Source organism: Arachis ipaensis, chromosome B10, assembly GCF_059453495.1.
Source record: "Arachis ipaensis isolate K30076 ecotype BB chromosome B10, ASM5945349v1, whole genome shotgun sequence".
NCBI lineage: Eukaryota > Viridiplantae > Streptophyta > Magnoliopsida > Fabales > Fabaceae > Arachis > Arachis ipaensis.
The window spans coordinates 7,317,111-7,338,817 of NC_142435.1; the positions used below are offsets into that span (position 1 = coordinate 7,317,111).

The 21,707-nt window shown below is 35.5% G+C and overlaps 3 protein-coding genes across 4 annotated transcripts; 2 read left to right on the forward strand and 1 right to left on the reverse strand.

Annotated features, from left to right (window-relative positions):
* Positions 1 to 2,987: 2,987 nt before the first annotated feature.
* LOC107622585 (putative RNA-dependent RNA polymerase 5) lies at positions 2,988 to 12,248 on the forward strand. 2 transcript variants are annotated; one of them, XM_016324537.3, is made up of 18 exons: positions 2,988 to 3,551; positions 4,106 to 4,271; positions 4,358 to 4,484; positions 4,855 to 4,929; positions 5,159 to 5,348; positions 5,587 to 5,785; positions 5,891 to 5,978; positions 6,067 to 6,207; positions 7,157 to 7,228; positions 7,756 to 7,862; positions 8,521 to 8,669; positions 8,828 to 9,050; positions 9,353 to 9,578; positions 9,787 to 9,959; positions 10,245 to 10,404; positions 11,058 to 11,196; positions 11,515 to 11,687; positions 11,816 to 12,248. In XM_016324537.3, the coding sequence occupies exons 1-18, from the start codon at positions 3,203 to 3,205 to the stop codon at positions 12,050 to 12,052; spliced, it is 2,994 nt and encodes a 997-aa protein (XP_016180023.1). In that variant the 5' UTR covers positions 2,988 to 3,202; the 3' UTR covers positions 12,053 to 12,248. The 2 variants fall into 2 exon arrangements, with proteins under 2 accessions (XP_016180023.1, XP_016180022.1); XM_016324536.3 differs by having other exon boundaries at positions 3,023 to 3,551; positions 4,100 to 4,271.
* Positions 12,249 to 15,924: 3,676 nt separating this feature from the next.
* LOC107622586 (uncharacterized) lies at positions 15,925 to 18,752 on the forward strand. The gene is made up of 2 exons (XM_016324538.3): positions 15,925 to 16,871; positions 18,080 to 18,752. Exons 1-2 carry the CDS (start codon positions 16,008 to 16,010, stop codon positions 18,494 to 18,496), a joined length of 1,281 nt encoding a protein of 426 aa, XP_016180024.1. The 5' UTR covers positions 15,925 to 16,007; the 3' UTR covers positions 18,497 to 18,752.
* A 641-nt stretch (positions 18,753 to 19,393) lies between these two features.
* LOC107624106 (small ribosomal subunit protein eS26z) lies at positions 19,394 to 20,655 on the reverse strand. The gene is made up of 5 exons (XM_016326564.3): positions 20,564 to 20,655; positions 20,391 to 20,483; positions 20,216 to 20,300; positions 19,981 to 20,114; positions 19,394 to 19,668 (listed from the first exon to the last, which is right to left on the reverse strand). Exons 1-5 carry the CDS (start codon positions 20,564 to 20,566, stop codon positions 19,585 to 19,587), a joined length of 399 nt encoding a protein of 132 aa, XP_016182050.1. The 5' UTR covers positions 20,567 to 20,655; the 3' UTR covers positions 19,394 to 19,584.
* Positions 20,656 to 21,707: the final 1,052 nt, after the last annotated feature.

The window sequence follows — 21,707 nt, forward strand, 5'->3', positions numbered from 1 at the left end:
TAACATGTATTCTAAAGATGAGTTTAGAAATAATATATATTATTAATTATTAAAATAAAAAACTATTTTAAATACTTTATATAATTAAAAAGACATTAGAAATATTAAAAAATATATTTATATTTTAATATTAATAAAATACTAAAATATATTAAAATTTATCTAAAAATATAGTATATTTTATTTATATATCGTGTTCCTGTTTCTTATAAGAACTTTAAATTTTCGTGTCCGTGTCAGTGTCCTTACATCATAGCTTAAAATTAGGGGTGACAAAACAGATCGAACATGCCGAGTCAAACTGCCAAAAAAGCAGGTCGGGGAGAGATTTTGGACCCACCAATCTTTAAAAACCCGCCAAGCCTAGGGATGGGAAGGGCGATGAAGAACGATCTTGGTGAAGGCAGCGACGGAGCCTGAATTGCAACGAAGATGATTATGCTCTGACAAAGGAGACGAAGACAGCGAACACAACGACGATTCTACTTCGAACAACGACGTTTTCCTCAGGCTAAGTCAGATGCGCAGGTGAGAAGGGAGAAGGGTGGCGGATGGCAGTAAGAGGAGAGGTGGGAAGGAGGAGGCTGGATTTTGCTCGAGAGAACTTGCGAGAGAGGGAGTGACTGCATAATAAAGGGTTAAGGATATAAGGTTTTTTCAAAACTAATATATATATAAGGGGGTATTTAGTCATTTTTCATACACGGGTATTATATGGGTCTCCATAGGGCGGGTAACTCTATCCCCGCGTCCCGCCCCGTTTATTATACGGGGCCCCGTCCCCCATTTTCGTTGGTAGAAAGTGGTCCCCAAATCTGTCTCCCGACAGGTAAATTTTATCGGGTACCCGCCTCGCAGGAGGAAATTGTCATCCTTACCAAGTCCGCGCTGTCAAACCCACGGACTTTGACGGGGCAGGGCAGGTTGGCTTGGCGGGCCTGCAACTATTTTTTGAGGTTATTTTGGTAATTTTTTAGCAAGATATAAATACAAAAATTTGGGATTAGTTTTTCGACTAAATCCCCATTTTGGTTTCTGATATTCATACGATTACTCAATTTGGTCCCTAAAATTTAAAATGACCTATATTAGTCCTCCAAATTCAAGTTCGGACACCAAAATGCTCCATCAACTCTTTTCGGCGATGATTAGGCAAATAGAGTGCTGAGATGACACCCTTCCTGCCACGGTGGATGATGAGTAAATTGGGTGCCAAGGGTAAACGATGTCGTTTACTCATCATCCAGCGTGGCAAGAAGGGTGCCATCTCAGCATTCCGTTTGTCTAGTCATCGTCGAAAAGAGTTGAGGGACCACATTGGTACCTGGACTTGAATCTGGAGGACCAATATAAGTAATTTTGAATTTCGGAGACCAAAAGGAGTAATCGCATGAATCTCAAGTACCAAAATGGGGATTTAGTCTAAGTTTCCAGTTTCACAATCTCTCTTGCAGTCCCCTTACTCTCGAATTCCCTCTCTCGAAGTAAACAACAAGTGCACAGAGTCTCTGGCCTCCAGATCAGAACACCGGCAGCAGCCCTCCCTCCCTCTTCACTCTCGTCGTTCACTCTATCGCATAGTGGCAACAGTGTAGAGCACGAGCGGTGGCAGCGGCTCAGAGCATCGGCGTCCTTGGTTCAGAGCTCTCCCTCTCAGTAGTTTAGCGTCCCTCGCACCGGTAGCAGCACAGAGCACTAGCGTCACTGGAAAAGGCATCTCATTCTCGTTCCTGGCTCTGTCTCCCTCACTGCTGCAAAGGCGCTCGTCTCTTCTCTCTCAGGTCTGCGCTCGTCTCTTCTCTTTAGCGAGAGGTTCTCTAGCAGTAGTGGTCTCTCCTTACAGCGGCGGTGTGAAGCATTAGCAGTGGTGAGCCTCCCGCACCTTCTCCAACCCTGCTATTTTCTTATTTTTTCAATTTTTAATTTTTGAGTCATGGATCTATTTCAAAATTTGAGTGTGATTTTATTTTTGAAAATTTGTTATTTGTTTTAATTTTTTTTATTTTGTTGATCTGTTCTGATATGTTGCTGACTTATTGCTAGATTTGTTGCTAACTTGCTTCTATTTATCTCATTTTTTGATCTGTTTGATCTAAATTCTGATTATTAATTTATCTAATTGAGGAAATGAAAAATTCTGAATATGCTGTGAATCAACTTCATGATTTGTGATTTGGAGAGATTTTTTTGTCATGATTTTGGATTTGAGTAAAAAAAAAGGAATGCGGGCTGGCTGACTGGACGAGATAGTAAGTTCAGCCTATATCACTTTGGCGAGACAGGTCAGCCCGTTCCGTTTTGTGGCGGGTTTTGGCGGAGCGAGGAGGCCCGCTTTACCACCCCTACTGAATGCGGATCGGATATGACCAAAATCTCAATCCGATTAACATTATCTACATAAAATCCGCAATTTATTCTGATTCAATAACCTTATGAATTAGATTAATATCCGTAATTTTTAGATCAGATTCAAATAAAATCCCTCCCTTTATTACTATTTTTTTCTCTTTATTTAAATAATACTTGTCCGCTAATTAACACCAAAGAAGAGCATTTCCTAAAAACGCATGGTAGACTGGTAGAGTCTTGGAGAGGAGACACCACTACTACTAGCCTACTACTGTACTACTATTCTCGAGTCTTTTCCGCCATCATATTTAAAACTCAGTGACAGTGTTATGTCTTGTCACCTATTTCTCACTCCACCAATTTTGTTCATTACTATTTTAGACATGTTTTTTTTTTTCCGGCTCATTTTAATTTAAGAAAAATATAGACACAATAAAAATATTAAATAATGTGAATAATTAATATATCGAATATTCATTTTATTAGGTGTGCAAATAATTATTCTAATATTAAAATTTAAATAAATAATTTAAAAATATAATATATTTTGATTTAATTGGTGATTCATATTGTTAAAAAAATTATTGGTTACCTAGTCTAACTCATTTATTTAGATAGTGAACAAATTTTGGTTCAACACTCTTTAAAATTCTGGAGATAATCACCAAAATTTGATCAATATCTAAATTCGTTAAAATTTAAACCATTATACGTAAACGCAGAATCATGTATACCCACTCTTCAGTGTCCTCACTCCTAACACGCTCTCTTTTCACCGTTCTTCGCCATTTCTTCTTCTTCTTCTTCTTCTTCTTCTTCTTCTTCTTCTTCATTCACACATTTTCACAAACACATGGCGAGTAACAATGGAACAGAGCAAGTAGTGGTGCCTCTTCCAGCTTCGGTGGACAATCTTCTAGAGCGCATCTGCAAGGAACAGAACCAGAGTCCTCCAGATTCTAAAGTCAGGCGCAAGCTCGCTGAAATTGACGAGCAAGAAGCCCTTAATTTACTAAACAAAATCTCAAACTCCAAAATCAAGTCTCTAAGCGCATTCATACTTTACTTGATCAAACAATCAACTGGCTCATCATCCCCATCTTCATTTCCTTCTCCGTCGAACTCCCCTTTTGCTTCTTCTACTCTCTCTCCCAACGGTTTCACCGGTTCACCTACGCGCACGATGAGGCAGCACCACCAAAGTATGCTTCTTTACTTTGAGTTTGCATCTTTTCACTCGTTGCTGGGTTCAGTTACACAGGAAAAGGAGTAGTTCTTCACTTCTTTGCTTCCTCTTTTGATTATTCTTTAGGAAAAAAATGGAACTTTTTAACTATTGACAAATTTGAACTTGGAATCTGTATCTGCTTGATCTCATTTCTTACGTGCATAGCATATTTTGAGTTTAAAACGTCGTTTTCCACTTTCCTTTCTTTTTTCAAGACTAAATTATTTTCCGGTTTTGCCCCCACCCTTTTGTCAAAATTATTTTTGTTTTGTTTGTTTGAGTTTGCTTTTCTTTTCCATGATTGTTTGTATGAATAAATAGAGTATCATTTGTGCAGCATGAATACTGCAAATGCAATGTTGAGTGTGATACTATGATTCATTTATATGTTGATGTTGGTTTCTTAGTAAAGTACCTTGCTTCTGTCAGGAACATAACACAGTTTTAATGTCGTTAGTTAGGGCTTTTAGTGCCATTGTGGGATCATTTACAAGCTTCACTCTTTGTCGTTCATTTTTGAAGCTACAGATACAGTTGGTTTAGGCAGTTCTCAGGCCGTTGTTACAGAACTTAAACGAAACCCCTTGGATTTTTATGCTGAAAGAAGAGAAGAGAAGATGCTTAGTCCACAGATGGTGGCACTTGGAGAATTGGAGTTCAGAAGGGCCTTTCTGCTGTTGAGTTACATTGGAGGGTAAGCTCAGTGCATCTTGGCTATTCTTCTGTTTGGTTTTTGGTTTTTCGTTGCATATAATTCTGTTTTCATTCATACAATTACAGGGAGAGTCTTGAGAGACTTCAACCGGACTATATTAGAAGCTTGAAAGATTTGCCTATGGGAAGGTTTGAGAGAACAATATGGCAAGATGTGGGGCATAAATATATAAAGGATTGCGATCGGCAGTCGGTAAATATCATGAACTGATTTCTGGATAGAAATTTGGGTTGGTTTATTTCTTTGCAATAGGTTTATAGTTTATTCCTTTGCAATTGGTTTAAGTGCAACTGTGAGATCTGCAATCAAGTTGACTTTTGTTTCAAATTTTAATGTTTGGAATTTATGGTAGTCATAAAATTTGCATTAGTAAACTCTTAATTGTTTCAATAGTGCTCGACATACAAAAATAAAAATTTTGTTTAACAGGATGGGAATATCTTGTTTAGCCTTGGGATAGAAGACTTTTACAGTCTACAATGATGCATATCAACATGATGCTCTTTCATTCTGCGTTAAATTTCTTTTCTGTTTGTACTAACGACAACCTTGGTTTCTTCAGTATGTTGAATGGGATTCTAGTAGGCCACATGTATATCAATGCTATGTTTCTACGGATGGGAGCTTAAGATTCAAGGTTTGTAGATCTCGACATTGTTTTTTTGTACTGTCAAAATTTGTGACCACTCGGTGGTTTTACTGCCGTCAAGGTTCCCATTTGTATAGCATTAATATTTGTATACTTTTATGAAATTGCGATTCTGTATCAGTAAGCTGCCTGCATATTGTTTATTTTTCTACATAGATATTTTATTTCTATGCTCATGCTTTACTTTATTGGTCCTGTACGTATATCAATCTCTCAGGGTCCTATTATACAGAACTCAAGAACACACCTACAGAGAACGTTAGGGGATGACAATGTTTTAGTTGTTAAATTCTCCGAGGAGAAAAGTATTCCAAAGATGCGAATCACTGTTGATGAGGCTATCAACCTGTATGAGAAGTTTGGAAAGGAAGGGATCCAAGTTGGCCTTAGATTGTATCGCTTTTTTGGTAACCTTTTTATTCTTGTTCTTTATATGTACCCCCTCTCCCTTTTCTGGTTAACCTCCAATTATGATTTAACTACTAAATAGAGTGAGAAATTTGCTTTTAAATTTTATCCTTTGATATATAATATTCTATTTTTGATAGATCATTACTGTGCCATATATCAGATGTTATCTCTTGAGTTGTTTAAGAAACTTGTAGTGACTGGCATGTGTTTATACATCTTTCACCAATTGAGCAGTTTTTAAAGATGGTGGAAAGGAAGAGAAGAAGAAGGACCCAGCATCGTCCTCTGTAAAGTGTTATTTTGTTAGGATGAAGTCACTTTCTTCTGCTGATGAGAGGGCATCGTACATTCTGGCAGATCGGAAAATGATCGAAGCTAGATGTTTGTTTATGCATGCTCACACGTTAGCTAGTGTGGATAAGTATATGGCTAGGTATTATGACAAATACTATTTTTAGACATTTATATTTTATTTTGGCCTGCACTTAATCACCTCATAATAGATTTTGTCCAAGAAACTAACTGTAGTGGTTTTCAGATTCTCTCTTCTTCTATCAAAGACATTCAAACTTGACATTGACTTGGCTAGTGTGAATGTTAAGCAAATTGATGATGAATATTGCCTGGTATAGTCAATATACTCAATTTTTATAATTTACAGTCTTGCATGAAGCAAATTATTATTATTTGACCTTCCTTGTCACTGGGAATTAGGATGAAAAAGGAGAAAAAGTTCCCGATATAGATGGCAAACCGCGTATTCACACAGATGGAACTGGGTTCATCTCAGAAGACTTGGCGTCGTGCTGCCCTACCAATGTATATAAAGGAGCTGCCAAAAATAAAACCATGAAGGTTTCTTGACTTTTTAGTGTATCATTCCACTAAATTGTTCAGTTAAATTCCTTTTTTCCCCCAATGACTAGTCATTTGTTAAGAATCCACATTAAAAAGAAAAAATGTGTTGCAAAACCACTACAGCACTACTGCAACTCTTTCATCATAAAAAGAACCATGCATCTGCTTTTGGTAACTAATAACAGTTTTGGTTGGTGGATTAAATTTTGTTTCACTTCCTGTGAAAGGATGAACTCAAGTTTCACCTTTGTGGTTTATACATTCTCCGATATTGTGGTTTGTGGTTTGTGCTTTATCTTATTGACTTTAATGCCTGAAAAATTGTGGAGTTAAACTTTAATGACTCCACACATAAAAACTGTTCTGAAAGTCGATGCATGGAAGAGAAAAATTTTGGATGGGAGCTCTTCATTTTTCTTGTATTTTTTTCCGTCATGTCTTCCATAAGAATAAAAATGTCTTCAATGGACTAAATCAGGGGGGGAAAATGAAAGAGAGGTTGAAAGGAAATGTTTTTTCTAGTGCAAAACTTGTTTATATTGTGTTTTGAAGAAACTTTCTTTTATACATACTCTCTCTTTATATATATATATATATATATATATATATATATATGGTGAAATATGTTTTCCCTGTACTTTATCATATTCTGGTTCTCCTTTTGTTGGTATTTCCTGGTGAAGTAAATGACAAATTTTATATGGTAAGAAATATTTTAATATGCTTTATGATCCATCCCCTTTGTGAGTATTCTGTGCTTATGACTGTCATTAAACTTATGAAATTCCCAGTCTGTTAGCTTTTGATGATACAATGGGAGATGCTCAATTTCTGTGGTTTCCTTGCCAGTTTTAATATTGCAATGACGTTTTTGTATTGCTTGTTCATGTCATATGCCTGGATATTGTCCTAATAGAATTTATAATTTTCCCTTTTGCCCATAAAGCCTTTGATGATCCAGTGCCGTCTCTTCCACAAGGGTTCTGCAATTAAAGGCACACTTGTGGTTAATTATACGGTATGTTTTTGAACAACTCTTGTTTTTAAAAATCATGATTTCCTCTTTGGCATATGTTTATCTAGTCAATATTATGGAACACCTAGTTTGCTGAGTGCTTTTTAAGCTGTCTGAATTGATATGTAAATTATAACTGTGTAGATCATAAGATATTTGTACATTTTGGTATTTCAATGTTTTACTCCACTGTGTTTATTCTGGTTTTCAATGATTAAGTTGAACATGTAGTATTATAATGATGAGAAGGATAACATAGGTGACATGTTTATATTGTTGCAATTAAGCATTGGTGGACTATATTATAGAAGTGTATATTCCCAAATTTATCCACATAGGGCATGCTGGTATTTTAGCTTTCCAATATATTTTTCCTGGTTACTAGAGGTGCTTGACATACTCTCTACTTAGAATTGGATCGGTATTGTGGTCTATTCTATAAAATAATTTATTTTCTCTAGATAAAGAAAAATATTAGCGTAAAGTATACTTTTTGTCCCTAATATATATATGGGTTGATGATCGTGCAGCTTCCTCCTAGGACAATCCAGGTTCGGGATTCAATGATTAAAGTTAAGACCGACAAAGAACTTGCGAATGCTCCAAGCATAGATTCGTTAGAAGTGGTGGGAACGAGGTTTTTCACATCATCACCTTTCCTGCTAGTATTTTGTCTTAGTTATCATTATTTTGATAATTAAATTAGTTCAGAAGCTGATAAAGTATATGTCCAATCACATATTACTTGTTAAGGGATAATGTATTTGCTTTTCTCGATTTATGTGTTTCATCTGGATGTGCAACTTTAGCATTTCACCAGACTATTGACCAATGAGCCCTTTCAATGCTGTGCTTTATTGTTTATATTTACGTTTCACCATTTACTAATAATCCTCGATATAAATGGGCTAAAGAGGCATATAATGATTTCCTTAATAAGGGTGCTTGGAGGAGATGAGGGTTTCACCTGGTGGAGTTTGGTGAAGGTAGATGTATGCATCCAGAGAGGTTGTTCCTAGAGTTTTTACTAGGAACTTCCAAGTCCAAAGGCTACAAGGTTTGCCAAGGCTAGCCCCTAGCGCAGTAGTCGTTTATTTGATAAAACGAATATAAATGGTTACTCGCTATCTTTTTCTATTGAAAGAAATCCATAAGGACACTATTTGATGATTCTATGTTGCCCAAAGTTTGCAACCGATAATAGATAGTAGATTGTTCAAGCTTTTTCTTATGAAGCAAAATATCTACTGTTTTTTAGGGAGAGAAATCACTAACTAAAGTTCCACATGTTTCAGCAATCACCCAAATCGGTCATTCTTGTCTAAATATCTCATTGCACTTCTAAGCTATGGTGGAGTTCCAAATGAATACTTCATAGAAGTACTTGAGGATAATCTGAAAGATGTTGACCAAATCTTCTCTAATAAGCGCGCTGCATTTAGAGGTTGTTCATGCAGATTAATAAGATATATTTAGTCATATTTCATCAAGGTCTTACTTATTTAGTTATTTTGGTCTTTGGATAAGAGTTAAATTAATTTACTGTTTTAAATGTGTTGAAATCTCACCAAGCAAAGCTTTCTAACCATCATTTACATGCAGTTGCTCTAAACCATGGTGAGATGGATGACTTCACTGCGTTGCGAATGATCTTATGTGGGATTCCTATTGAAGAGCCACATTTGCAGTTTCAATTGTCCGTATTTGCAAAGGAGGAAATGAAGAAGCTTAGAGGAGGGAAGATATATATACCGGATTCTTTCTATTTGATGGGGACTGTTGATCCGACTGGAAAATTAGAAAGAAATCAAGTTTGTGTAATTCAGTAAGCATAAATCTTTTACTCTTTGGAATTAATTAATCTTTTATCCAGAAAATTTTCTAAATTTTAGATGTATTTGATATTCAAAACTAATGAAAACAGAATATTTGTCTTGTTGACACATACATCCTTGTAGTGAAAATGGCCATTTTCGCCAAGAATGAACTGTATGCAATATTGAGTAGAACAAAATGCAATGAGCATGTTTAGCTGCATCATGCTCTATAGCGTTCCTTTAAAAAAATGGAATAATTTTTGCAATTTAATATTATTATGTCTGAGCTGATTGTTCCTTTTCTTTGTAGTGAAAATGGCCCAATTACAGGGGAAGTGTTAGTTTACAGAAATCCAGGTTTACATTTTGGGGACATTCACAGAATGGATGCGGTACCTGTGGAGGAACTAAAATCTTATGTTGGCGATAGCAAGTATGCAATTTTCTTCCCATGTGTTGGCCCTCGCTCTGTGGCAGATGAGATTGCCGGAGGTGATTTTGATGGAGACATGTACTGGGTTTCACAAAATTCTGAGGTTCCAATCTCTGTTTGAAATTCAATTTATTCTTCTCTCTAAATTTGTTTATTGCATTGTTGTCCCATTATCTTCACAAAATGGAACTTTTCTTCTGGGGGAATATACCCTTCTTATTTGCTATTTGTCTGCATGTATATGTGCATGTTATTCTCTGAGGATCTTTAAAGTAGTTTAATTTGACCATTCAAAGTTTGAAATGCTGCAGCTATTAAAATACTTCAGACAGAGTGATCCTTGGATCGAAACTCGACCTGAAGAGCCTTATGATAAAGAACCACATGATAAAGAACCAAGTGTTAAAGAACCACGTGATATGTCTTCTGAGGAATTTGAGGAACAGCTTTTTAGACTATACCTAAAGACTCGATTTGAACCAAGGTGAATTTGCAGAGATATATATAAATTTGTAGAATTCTAGTTGTATATCTGCTTTCCGAAGTCGAAATTGTGCAAGGTACTGCAGGCAAAATTAGATTTAAATACGTGCGTCATACTCATATCTACTAGATGACCACTCTTTTATGCTGATTTAGACACCTTATCCTGTACTCGTTACATGTAATACTTGAATAACATAGCGAATCCAGGTAACAAGGCTGTTGGTGGAACACAATTCCAGTTGATCTTAGGGATTTTATTTTATTTTATTTTTGTACCTTTCAGCAATGCAATAGGTGTGGCTGCTGAGAGCTGGATGGCACTTATGGATCGATTTTTGACCATAAGAAATGAAGAGGAGAAGGAACGAGTGAAGGAAAACATAATTAGATTGGTTAATATATATTATATGGCATTGGATGCTCCGAAGAAAAGTGGTCGTAAGGTTAGTTTGACTGTATCATTCTATTATTGCTTTATATCTGGTGTCTGCTTGTGGACTCGATGACTTTTCTTGACCAAGCAATTAGCAGTTGTGTGAATGCTTCTTCTCACTTGGCATGGAACTATTTGTCATATTGAAGTCTATAGGTTGATCTGAGCTTCCCGATCCAACCCCCCCCCCCCCCCTCCCCTCCTCCTCCTTTTTCCCAATCATGGGATTTTATGATCTTGGATTGTGTGCAATGCATTCATTACTTGATTAAATTTACTGTTATCATGATGAACTTTGTTATCTGTAAATATTAGAATTTATCGTGTTCTACTTTGCATGTTCATTATGGCGTGCAAATCTGGGTGCATGTCTCTTCTCTTCTGATCAATTGTCCCAAACTTCTCTTATTCATTTGTTGCCAGTCATTGCCAATAGATGCAATAATTTCATATCCTTTATTCTATCATCCGTGGTTTTCAGTTTTCTACTATTTAAATGTTCGTTTCAGGATTGAAAAATCATGTTTCTGGTGCTGTATGGTCAAATAGATGACATCACTGAATTTGGTTTTATTGATGTAAATATTTACAAATAATGCTTTCCAGAATGAATACCATCTGTGTTTTCCAGTCTGAACTCTGAAACATGTACTTTATCAACAGATTGAAGTCCCAAAAGAGTTGTCTGCAGAATTGTTCCCACATTATATGGAAAAGGAGAAATCATTCACTTCAACCTCTGTGTTAGGAATGATATATGATGAGGTTCTCAGATGGCAACATAAAGAAGATTCTGCAATAGGTGAGTACTTGCATTTAAGTCAGGTATTTATGTATTTATATAAATATAGAAAAGGATTGTCAAGCAAATAACATTATCATCTGGCAAGGTCCCGGGATGATAGATGTATATTGCTCTACTTTTTCATAGAGGATAGGGGGTGTTTATGAAGATTCAAACTTGCAATCTTCTGGTTATAAGGTAGCAACCTTAACGTGGTTTTGCAGCTTACCTTCATGATTTATTTATTTATTTATTTTCCTCCAAGTACTTTATATAAGGTGATGTACAATCTGTCCATTTTATGGATGCTGATTATCGTCCTGTCCATGTTACCAGAAATAAAAAAACTCCCTTGTTTTGATATTGAAGTACCTAAAACAAGTTTGGAAAATTGGCAAAATTTATATGAGGAGTATAAGAGTGATATGACTGCTGCCTTAAGAGACAAAGAAAATGACAAAGATGCTTCCAAAGAGAAGGCAGATGAAGTCATCAAATATTATAAGCAGGTGAAATTCATATTTTTCTAGTTATATTATTTGTATATACCCTCATTCTATATGTAAGCACATTTTTTTTACTCCCTGGATGTTACCATGAACAGTGTGTGCTGATGGGAATTTTCCTTTTTGCGTAGAAACTGTATGGTGGTGCTGACAACATGGAAGATAGTGCAAGAGACATAAATGATATTTATAATGATGCTTTGGCTGTGTATAATGTTACTTATGACCATGCCATGGCAGTGAAGCAAGTTGGTAAATGCAGATTTGCATGGATGGTTGCAGGTTCACCTCTATGCAGTCTTTATAACCTTAAACAAGATGAAAAGGCTTTTGTGGTTTCCCTCTCTATATTGCGTGAGATTGGATGATCATCTTCACTCTACACAGTCATACTAGCTAGTTAATTGTATCATAGCCTATGCCAATACTTTGGTTGATGAACTGTTACCAAACTGCACCTTAGCTGTGCCTGTAATATAATATAGGATTTTCATGTTATCAAGTATCAACCTGTAGGATTGGTCATTGGCAAGTAATGAAACTTTGTGCACTATATTCATTGTAGATCTTTATGTTGCTGCTTTAAGTTATATATGTGATATGTGACCAACTGACCATGTTTGTTTTGGGGATTTATGATGTTAATGTCTAATAATACGGAGTGGCAGTAGTGGAGACAATGATGATGGTGATAGAGATGGAGCTGATGGCGGCACGGCCGTAGGCACGATGGAGGATGTTATATTGCGGAAAATGAAGCAAACTTTGTGCATTATTTTGGTTTATTGCAGTTATTTTTGTGGCTGTTTTTAAGTGGGAATGTGGTATCTGTTAATATTGATCGTGGGGAGTTTTCATGTCTAATATATGTAGTTAACCCTACTAAATTTATCTGTCATTATTTTTGTAGCTCAAGAAATTAAATGAAAATTTAGAAACTTGGTTGTAGTTAGTCGATGAAGATTCTTTTTTGAGTTAGAACTTTAAACAATTTAGTAGTTAGTGATTACTTAAAAATGGTGATAGTTTGGAAGAATTGTTAATTTATTATCTTACTGGTGTTGGTGTTCATAAAAAAACCAAAATGTGGTTAATAGGTTAAAAAATCATAACCACATTTTAATGAAACAATTTAAAAATTATATCCATATTTTTTAGAATTGGTTAACCAAAATCAAATTTAAAAAAACCGGTTTTTAAACCGGTTAACTAAAACCAAAACCAAATTAAAATCAAAATATAATTTCAAAACCAAATTACATACTCTCTCTCTCTCCCTTCCTCTCCCTTTCTCTTTTCCTCCCTCTCCCCCTTACTCTCTCTTTCTCTCTCTCTCTCTCTCTCTCTCTCTTTCTCTCTCTCTCTCTCCCTTCTTTCTCTCTCTCTCTCTCTCTCTCTCTCTCTCTCTCTCTCTCTCTCTCTCTCTCTCCCTACCCTCCCTCCTCTCTCTCTCTCTCTCATTTTCCTCTTTCTCCTCCTCTCCTTTTTTCTCTCCCTATCCTCTCTCTCTCTATTCTCTATCCCCTTCTCTCTCTTCTTTTCCCCTATTTCTCTCCCTTTTCCCTCTCTCTCCCCTTTCCTTCCCCCCTCTCTCTCCCTTCTCTCACTAACTCATTTTTCTCTTTATCTCCTCTCTCCTTTCCTTCTTTCTCCTCTTCTCTCTCTCTCTCTTCCTCTCTCTCCCCTATCTCTCTCTTTCCCTTTCTTCCTCTCTTTCTCTCTCTCTCCCCTCTTCCTCCTTCTCTCTCTCTCTCTCTCTCTCTCTCTCTTTCTCTCTCCACCTCGTCTTTCTTTCTCTCTCCATTGTCTCTCCACCCTTCTCTCCCTCTCTCTCCCCTTCCCTCTTTCTCTCTCTCCCTCTCTCTTTCTCTCCTTCTCTCTCTATCTCTCTCTCCTTCTCTCTGCTCTCTCACTTCCTCTCTCTCTCTTTCCTTGCCCTCTTTCTCCCCCTCCGTTCTCTCTCTTCCTCTCTCCTCCCCTTTCTCTCTCTAATCATCTCTCCCCTTTTTCTATCTCTCCTCCTCCTCTCTCTCCCCTCCTCTCTCTCTCTATCCTCTCCTCTCCTTCTCTCTCTCCCATATCTCTCTACTTTCTCCTCTCTTTTCCCTTCTCTCTCTTTCTCTCTCTCTCCCCTCTCCTTCTTCTCTCTCTCTCCTTTACCTCCCCTCTCTTTCTCTCTCTTTTTTTCTTTTCTCTCTCTCCTCCTGTTCCTCTCTTCATTTTCTCTCCTTCTCCTCTTTCTTTTCTTACTCTTTCTTTTCTCTTTCTCTCTCAACCTTCTCTCAATCTCTATCCCTCTTCTATCTCTTTTCTTCTCTTCTCTCCAAAGCGAGAGGAAAGAGAGAGAGGAGGCGAAGATAGAGGAGGAGAAAGAAAAAAAAGAGAGAGATAAGAAGAGAGAAGAAGGATAAGAGAGAGAGAAGCAGAGAGAGAAAGAGAGAGGGAGAGAGAGAGAGGGTGGGAAGAGAGAAGGAGAGAGAGACAGAAAAAGAGAAGGAGAGAGAAAAGAGAAGAGGGGAGAGAGAAGGAGAGAGGGAGAGGAGGGGAGAGAGAAAGAGGGAGGGGGAGAGAGAGAGCATGGGGAGAGAGAGGGAGAGAAGGATAGAGAGAACGAAAGGGGAGGGGGAGAAAGAGGGGGAAGGGGAGAGAGAGAGATAGATAGAGAGGAGGGGGAGAGAGAGAAGAGAAAGAGAGGAGGAGAGAGAAAAATGGAAGAGAGAGAGAGAGAAAGAGAGAGAGAGAGAAAAGAAAGAGAAGAGGAGAGAGAGAGAGAAAGAGAAAAAAATTATTTATAGAAAATATTGAAAAGAGATAAGAAAGATAAAGGAACCAAAGCAATGGAAGGGACTTCATTATTTACAAATGTTACTTGTATAATTTAGAAAGAAAAAAATTAGATTAAAAAAATTCAATTAAAAAAATGTTTAAAATTTTGGATTTTTGTATGTAAAAATATTAATTTTTGTGTAAAAATCTATTTTTACATGTAAAAACCAATTTTATGGTATAAAAACCAATTTTTTAGTATAAAAAACCGGTTTTTTGTGTAAAAATTTATTTTTACATGTAAAAACCATTTTTATGGTATAAAAACTAATTCTTTTAGTACAAAAACCGATTTTTTAGTACAAAAACCGGTTTTTTAGTACAAAAATCAGTTTTTTATATAAAAACCGGTTTTATTTTAATAACCGGTTAAAAACCGATTTTGATTTTTGAAATTCACTAACCGATTAATAACCGGTTTCATCATGTAAAACCAATTTGGTTAATTAACCAATACTATATTTTTGGTTAACCAAAAAATTGGTTTAATTTTTGGATTAACCAAACCATGAACACCCCTAAATATTAAGATTCAATTATAAATTTATAATTGTCTTATCTTGAATAAAGCATGATTGTGTAGAAAAAGTCTTGCAATCAATTTAAATTTCCTTTTAATCTTTAATTAAAAGTACAAATAATGTACAATTCTGACTAATATTTATACTTTTGGTTTTCTATCAATTATTCTCTCCGTTTTGCTTTGAGATATTTTTATGTTTCTCCTTTTATCTCATGTATCCATATAATATACTAAATCTAAAAAATGTTACTGTCTGTTGAACAATGTTTTACATCTTATGCTAACTTAACAAAATGTTTGATGGTAATTCATTCTATCATTGTTTTTATTTGAATATATTTTTTCACATATTAATTATCAAATAATTATATATATTTTCTCTCTTTAGATTAGACAAAAGATTGTTGAGATATAACTATTTTTTTACATGTATTTAGACATACAATTTCACTTCACCAATCTAAATTGACGTGTAGGGATGGGTCAATGGTGAATGAAAATTACTTAGACACTCATACAATCAAGCCCTTATTGTAGAATGATAATCTCTATAGATTTGTCGTTTAATTGTCCTATTTATATCATGAGCAAATATTTTTTTTTTATTATTTTAAACCAAAAAAGACTCGAATTTACGATTTTTTAGATGAGTATAAAAAGACTATGCCATTTGAACTATAACTCATTAATATCATGAACAAATAGTTTAAAAAAACAAATAATTAAAGTTAAATGAATTTAATATTGTGAGATATAATTTTGAAATAATTAAAGAGTTTATTTCTTTAAAAGGTTTGTGTATCATATTTGGCCATAGGGTTTATCTCTTGTAAATTAATTACCCCTTTTTTTGTTTGTATAAATGAATAAATTAAACTAAAAAATTAATCCATATCCAAAGAGTATTTAGTGCTTTTCAAGTAACATAAACATCATATCATCAGTCGGGGACCGCCAAAACCCGAGAATCCCAAATGGATCTCCTCAAGCAAGAGCTCCTCAAGAAGCGCCAATCCCTCGCCGAGGTCACCGGCGGAAAGAGAGTCTTCAAGCGCTCCGAGATCCAACAGAAGGAGATCCAAAAGCTCCGCGAGCAAGAGAAGCGTGAGTTGGAAGCCAAATCCAATCGCCACGACAACGCCTCCACCAATAGCAACAACAACAATGCGTCCTCCACCTCCGGCTCAGCCTCCGCTGCCGCTGCGTCGTCTTCCACCGGTGGTACATCCAAGCTCCCCAGTTCTGCCTCCTCCTTAGCCTCGGGAACTTCCCTCACCGAGGAGCAGAATATCGACAAGCTCGTCCTCTCAAAACAGGAGGTCATCCGCCGCCTCCGGTTCCTCAAGCAGCCGGTGACGCTGTTCGGCGAAGACAACGATGCCAGGCTGGATCGCCTGAAGTACGTGTTGAAAGCTGGTTTGTTTGAAGTCGATAGCGACATGACGGAAGGGCAGACCAATGATTTCCTGCGCGATATTGCGGAGCTGAGAAAGCGTCAGAAGACGGGAATGCTGGGCGAGAGGAAGAGGCAGAAGGCGGAGGACGGCGCTTCCGAAGACAGGGAAGGTGGCGCTGGAGATGACGATTTGAGCGAAGGGTCCAGTGGCATGGACGGCGACAAGGACTCAGACTCGAAGCGGATGAAAGCGGATTTCGATGAGCTGTGCGAGGAGGATAAGATTTTGGTTTTCTTCAAGAAGCTGCTGAACGAGTGGAAGCAAGAGCTGCAGGAGATGCCGGAGGCCGAGAGGCGAACCGCGAAAGGGAAGTCCATGGTCGCCACGTTCAAGCAGTGCGCGCGGTACCTCAACCCGCTGTTCAAGTTCTGCAGGAAGAAGGTGAATTTTTACGCACGCTCTAGTTATTCTCTAATTGAAATTATTCTTGAAGGGAAAACAGTTATGTGGAAGTTAAATTTTGAAGATCAGTGTCGAGTGATGTGTAGGGTGATTTTCTAGCATTGAAGTAGGATTGGAGGGGAAAAAATGGAATTGTATGTGTGATCAAACCATAGTTAGCAAATCTGTAAACTGAACACATTCTGAATTTGATTACTGCATGTTTGCATGTCTATATAGACATATTTGATTACTTGTTAGGATGGAGCTTGAATAGTCCATGTCTGCATATCTATTATTATAAATTTGTTTATAGATGAGTGGTTTGGACATCATTGGAGAGGGATGAGTGAAAATCTTGTTTTAGGTTTTGAAGAATGCTTAGGCTTAGGAGAGTGGATCAAATGAAGGGTAGTACTGTAAATTACAGGAAGAGAGAAACCTAAGAAAATTATACAATAAATTATTTGAAGAACTTTAGATATAATTTGTTTAAACACACAAGATTTATGATAGGTATTGTGGCGTAGTCTGTGGCTAACCCCATCTAGTAGGACAAAGTTTAGTTTCTCTGGTGAGTTTGTTCATGGAGTCTATCTGATTCAGTTGGGGAGCGTTTTGGTTTGGTTTTGCATTTATGATAGATCCTAATGGCTTCAATTGATACATGTTGCCAAGTGCCAACTCTTCCAGTGGAGAAAGCTTTGTTGTTAAAATTGGTGATCAGAAACAACAAGGACAATCATGGCTAGTTGATATACCCCTTTCCTCTGTCTTAATTATCGAGGTTGTGCTGGAAATTGTACTGGTCATAATTTAGATGTATATATGCGTCGTGCTATATGTTTTACCTGCTAATGACAATATTAGTTCCGAAACGACAATCATTGCTAGTTGCTACTTTCTGCTTTTTACCTGTTAAGAATGATTTTCTGCTTGGTCCTTTAGTCAGTATATAGGAAGATATTGAAACACAGTCCTAGAATGTTGTTGTTGTTGGGAGAGGGACACAACAAGAGAGTCGGAGTGTTAGAGGATTTACTGAACATAATTATATACACTCGTTGAATGTTTAATGGATATTGTTTCAAGTAGTAAATTTTATGGTTTTAAGGATAAATTTTTCTTGTTTGCATAGTATGTTCAGTAATGTAAGCACATTGAAGCAATTCGCTGATAGTTCGTGTTGGGTTCCATGCAATTTTCAGGTTCTTCCTGATGACATCCGACAGGCATTAATGATTGTGGTTGATTGCTGCATGAAGCGAGATTATCTGGCTGCAATGGACCATTACATCAAGCTGGCCATCGGGAATGCACCTTGGCCTATTGGTGTTACTATGGTTGGTATCCACGAAAGGTCTGCTCGTGAAAAGATTTACACCAACAGTGTTGCTCACATTATGAATGATGAGACTACTCGCAAGTACTTGCAATCAATTAAGAGGCTAATGACATTTTGCCAACGTCGATACCCAACAATGCCATCTAAAGCTGTTGAGTTTAACAGCTTGGCAAATGGTAGTGATTTGCAGTCACTGCTAGCAGAGGAGAGATTTAGTGGGGGAATCAATCAAGCATCTGAGGAGAGACTTAGGATAATGCCTGCTCCAAGAGATAGCTAGTTAATCCTAATTAAAAAAAGAGAGCTAGTTATTACCCTTGAATGACATCATATTTTCAAGTTATGCAGGGATATGATGCATCTGATTAAGTTTATTCCGAAGATACGATCTGTTTCTGATTCTAAATCTGAGATTGTATAAGCTATAAAGGGTTGCATTTGTGAAAATGGCAACAGAAAACATGTAAAATGTTGATCTCGTAAATTTTCATGTAAATGGCAACGTTATGGTTGACTAGGTTAGCTAGGTTAGAAAATGGAGCAGACGAGCAAACTGTAAAATTTACATAATTAACACAAAAGAAATATAATATAATAAAATTATAAAATTGAATTATTCTATTCTAATTATATTTCTAGTGAGATATGAAGTGATAATTGGTGATACTATTTTTATTTTAACCAGTTTTTTTCTAAAGAGATTTTAAATGGGTATTCATTCTAACTAAATTAAATCTATAGCATTGAGATAAAAAGTAGTAATTTAAGATACTTTACCTAAAATTAAGTTTCAATTACATTTAAAATACTAAATTAAATAGTATAACATTCAATTCGAACACAAATATACAAAACTAATATTCTTTAACAAGAAGAGTAACTAATAATTTAGTTCACAACAAATGTGGAAGTACAAACATACAAAGAAAATTTTATATTTTTTCTGTAACACTCACTGTATTGTTACTTTTTTATAATATATATATTTATCAACTTAATGTATTGTATGTAGGTTAAAATGTTAAACTTTGTATTATTATATTTTTTGACAATGCAATAAACTAAAGAAAATATCCGTAAATTTTAATTTATTTCAATTTTGTCTGCAATATTTTTTATTTATATCAATTTTATTTCCATATTCAAATTTTTCTGATCAAAATACAATCAAACAATCTTTTTGGAAGATAATCGAACTCCGTAACCATTCTCATCAAAACCATTAAATTGTTATCATTCAGTATTTCAGGCAACCAGGAAAAAAAAACATCATTATCCCAACATAACTGATATTTAAATAATACAGCAAAAGAAAATGAAGTTCTTAACAAAATTGAACCAAGAAGCCTAAAATTATAGAATGGAGTTTTAAGGACGAGCAGCTCCAGCTCCAGCTCCAGCTCCAATAGGACGAGGAGCTTGACCAGGTTGACCAGGCCTTGGTGCATCATCCTTTAAAAGAAATAAAAAGACACCAATCAAACAACAGAAGTAAAACATAAAACATAAAAGCCATGTTTCATAATGAATGAAAACAACTAGTAAAGCACACAAGGCACAATGAAAACCCTAGCAGATGTTTGGACACATCATAAATCTCATTAGGCTTAAGCAGAATTCATCTATCTATTCAATAACCAAAGTGCAAACAAACTCAAAACAAAATCATATCAACAGTATTACAAATCATCTTCAATTAGTAATCCTTAGCAATGCACTAGTCAGCAATCTATAAGATACAATTGGAGCACAAAGAAGACATACCCTGCGCCTAGCAAAGCGCTGCGGAGGCTCACGGTTCCTCCTATCAGTGCGAGATCGCACCCTCACAACGTGAGAGTGAATAGCACACGAAACACAATATTGCATCTTCACATACAGCTTCGGAAGAGTGTATTCTACAAACATAATAACAATTAAATAACATTCAAAATTCAAAAAACAGAGAAAAACTCAAATCTTTAATGAAGAATGATGCAGATCGGGTAAGAATCATTACGCTCATAGACACAGGCTTCCTGAACATCACGAACTGCAGCCTGCTCAACAATGTTCCTCACAAGAAACCTCTTGATTGATTTGTCCTATTAATTTTGAAAAAACAATCAGAATTTCATCGATTGAAGGAAGGCATGAAAGAAACCTGAAAGGAGAAAGGATAAAGAGGAAAGTACCTTGGGGCAGCACTTGCCGCAATTGGAGCAGCGAATGAATTTGACGTGGCCACGGCCATGCTTGTTTCTTCCTCCGTTTCTGCGCTTGAAAGTCTACAAAAGAGAGAGAAAGTAAGTATTAAGCAGTGAAGGAGAAGAAACCGAGATGAGATCACAGGAAGAAGAGATTGAACCATGGTTGAAGCTCGTTCCGCTCTGAAGCTAGCTAGGGTTCTGGAGGCGATAATCTCAGTGGCACAACTATTAGGGTTTTCTACTTTTCTTTCTTTTTTTGTTTGGTCAGTGTTTTCTTTCTTTTATACTGTCTACTGGACACAGAATTGGGCTCTGCATCTGAAAACAAAAAACAAAAAATTGTAATTGGGCCTGTTTTACATCAAACCATATCTTTCGTTTTTACAAATAGTTTTTTTTTTTTTAGCAAAGATAAGAGACTCGAACCCGCAACCTCTTAATTGAGTATGGAGAGACTTATGCCATTTGAACTATTAGTCATTGGCTTTTTTTTTACAAATAGTTATAAATATTTTTTGTTTCAAGTTTATCACAGTATTTAACTATTTATGTCCGAAATCCAAATTGCTATATACCTGATATGACGGTGTTGACTAGTAAATTATAAAAACTTCTTAAAAACAAATTAAAAAACAAGAAAAACTATAAAAACATTTAGACTAATTAGACCAAGCATTAATTGTTATTTTTATTTTAATTTTATATTTTTCATTTTATTCTTTAACTTCGCTCATCTCTCTTAAACTTTTTCTCAAATAATATTTTTTGAAAAAAAATATTAAACGAACAAATATTTTTTAATCAAATTCTAATTAAACTTACAAAAAATTACTGATTTTTTTAAACTATTGCCTTTTTTAACTAACAAGATTATGAAATTAAATACAAAAATTCATATAGCAAACTATTTTAAGAAAATACCTAAAATTAGAAGTATTTAAGATCCAATCCAATTTAAATTAAACCACTCATTCAATCAAATTCAAATAAAAAATCAATTAAAATAACACTAATTTAAATTTGATTAAATTTTACTTTTTACAAACCACATAAATCAAATCAAATTTTAAATATAGTTCTCAAAACTAATCTAATCTAAACCACCCAATATATTATAATATTATTATTTTATTATTATATTTATAATTTTATTTATAATAAAATCAATTTATTATACATTTATATATTATTTATATGTTATTATTATTTAATAAATATTTTATATTCAAAATAAAATTTATTTATTTATTTTAACTAACCTATAATTTTATTTAATACAAACCGTTATAAATATTTTTTTTT

Excerpts from the sequence above, each read along its gene's own strand:
- LOC107622585 (XM_016324536.3), top strand. The coding sequence starts at position 3,203 with ATGGCGAGTAACAATGGAACAGAGCAAGTAGTGGTGCCTCTTCCAGCT. Across the intron at positions 5,786-5,890 it reads GTGGATAAGTATATGGCTAG|ATTCTCTCTTCTTCTATCAA; the intron begins GTATTATGACAA and ends AGTGGTTTTCAG. Across the intron at positions 9,051-9,352 it reads AATCAAGTTTGTGTAATTCA|TGAAAATGGCCCAATTACAG; the intron begins GTAAGCATAAAT and ends TTTTCTTTGTAG.
- LOC107624106 (XM_016326564.3), bottom strand. Across the intron at positions 20,115-20,215 it reads GGAAGCCTGTGTCTATGAGC|AATACACTCTTCCGAAGCTG; the intron begins GTAATGATTCTT and ends TTATGTTTGTAG. Across the intron at positions 19,669-19,980 it reads AGCGCTTTGCTAGGCGCAGG|GATGATGCACCAAGGCCTGG; the intron begins GTATGTCTTCTT and ends TTTCTTTTAAAG.
- LOC107622586 (XM_016324538.3), top strand. The coding sequence starts at position 16,008 with ATGGATCTCCTCAAGCAAGAGCTCCTCAAGAAGCGCCAATCCCTCGCC. Across the intron at positions 16,872-18,079 it reads TCAAGTTCTGCAGGAAGAAG|GTTCTTCCTGATGACATCCG; the intron begins GTGAATTTTTAC and ends TGCAATTTTCAG.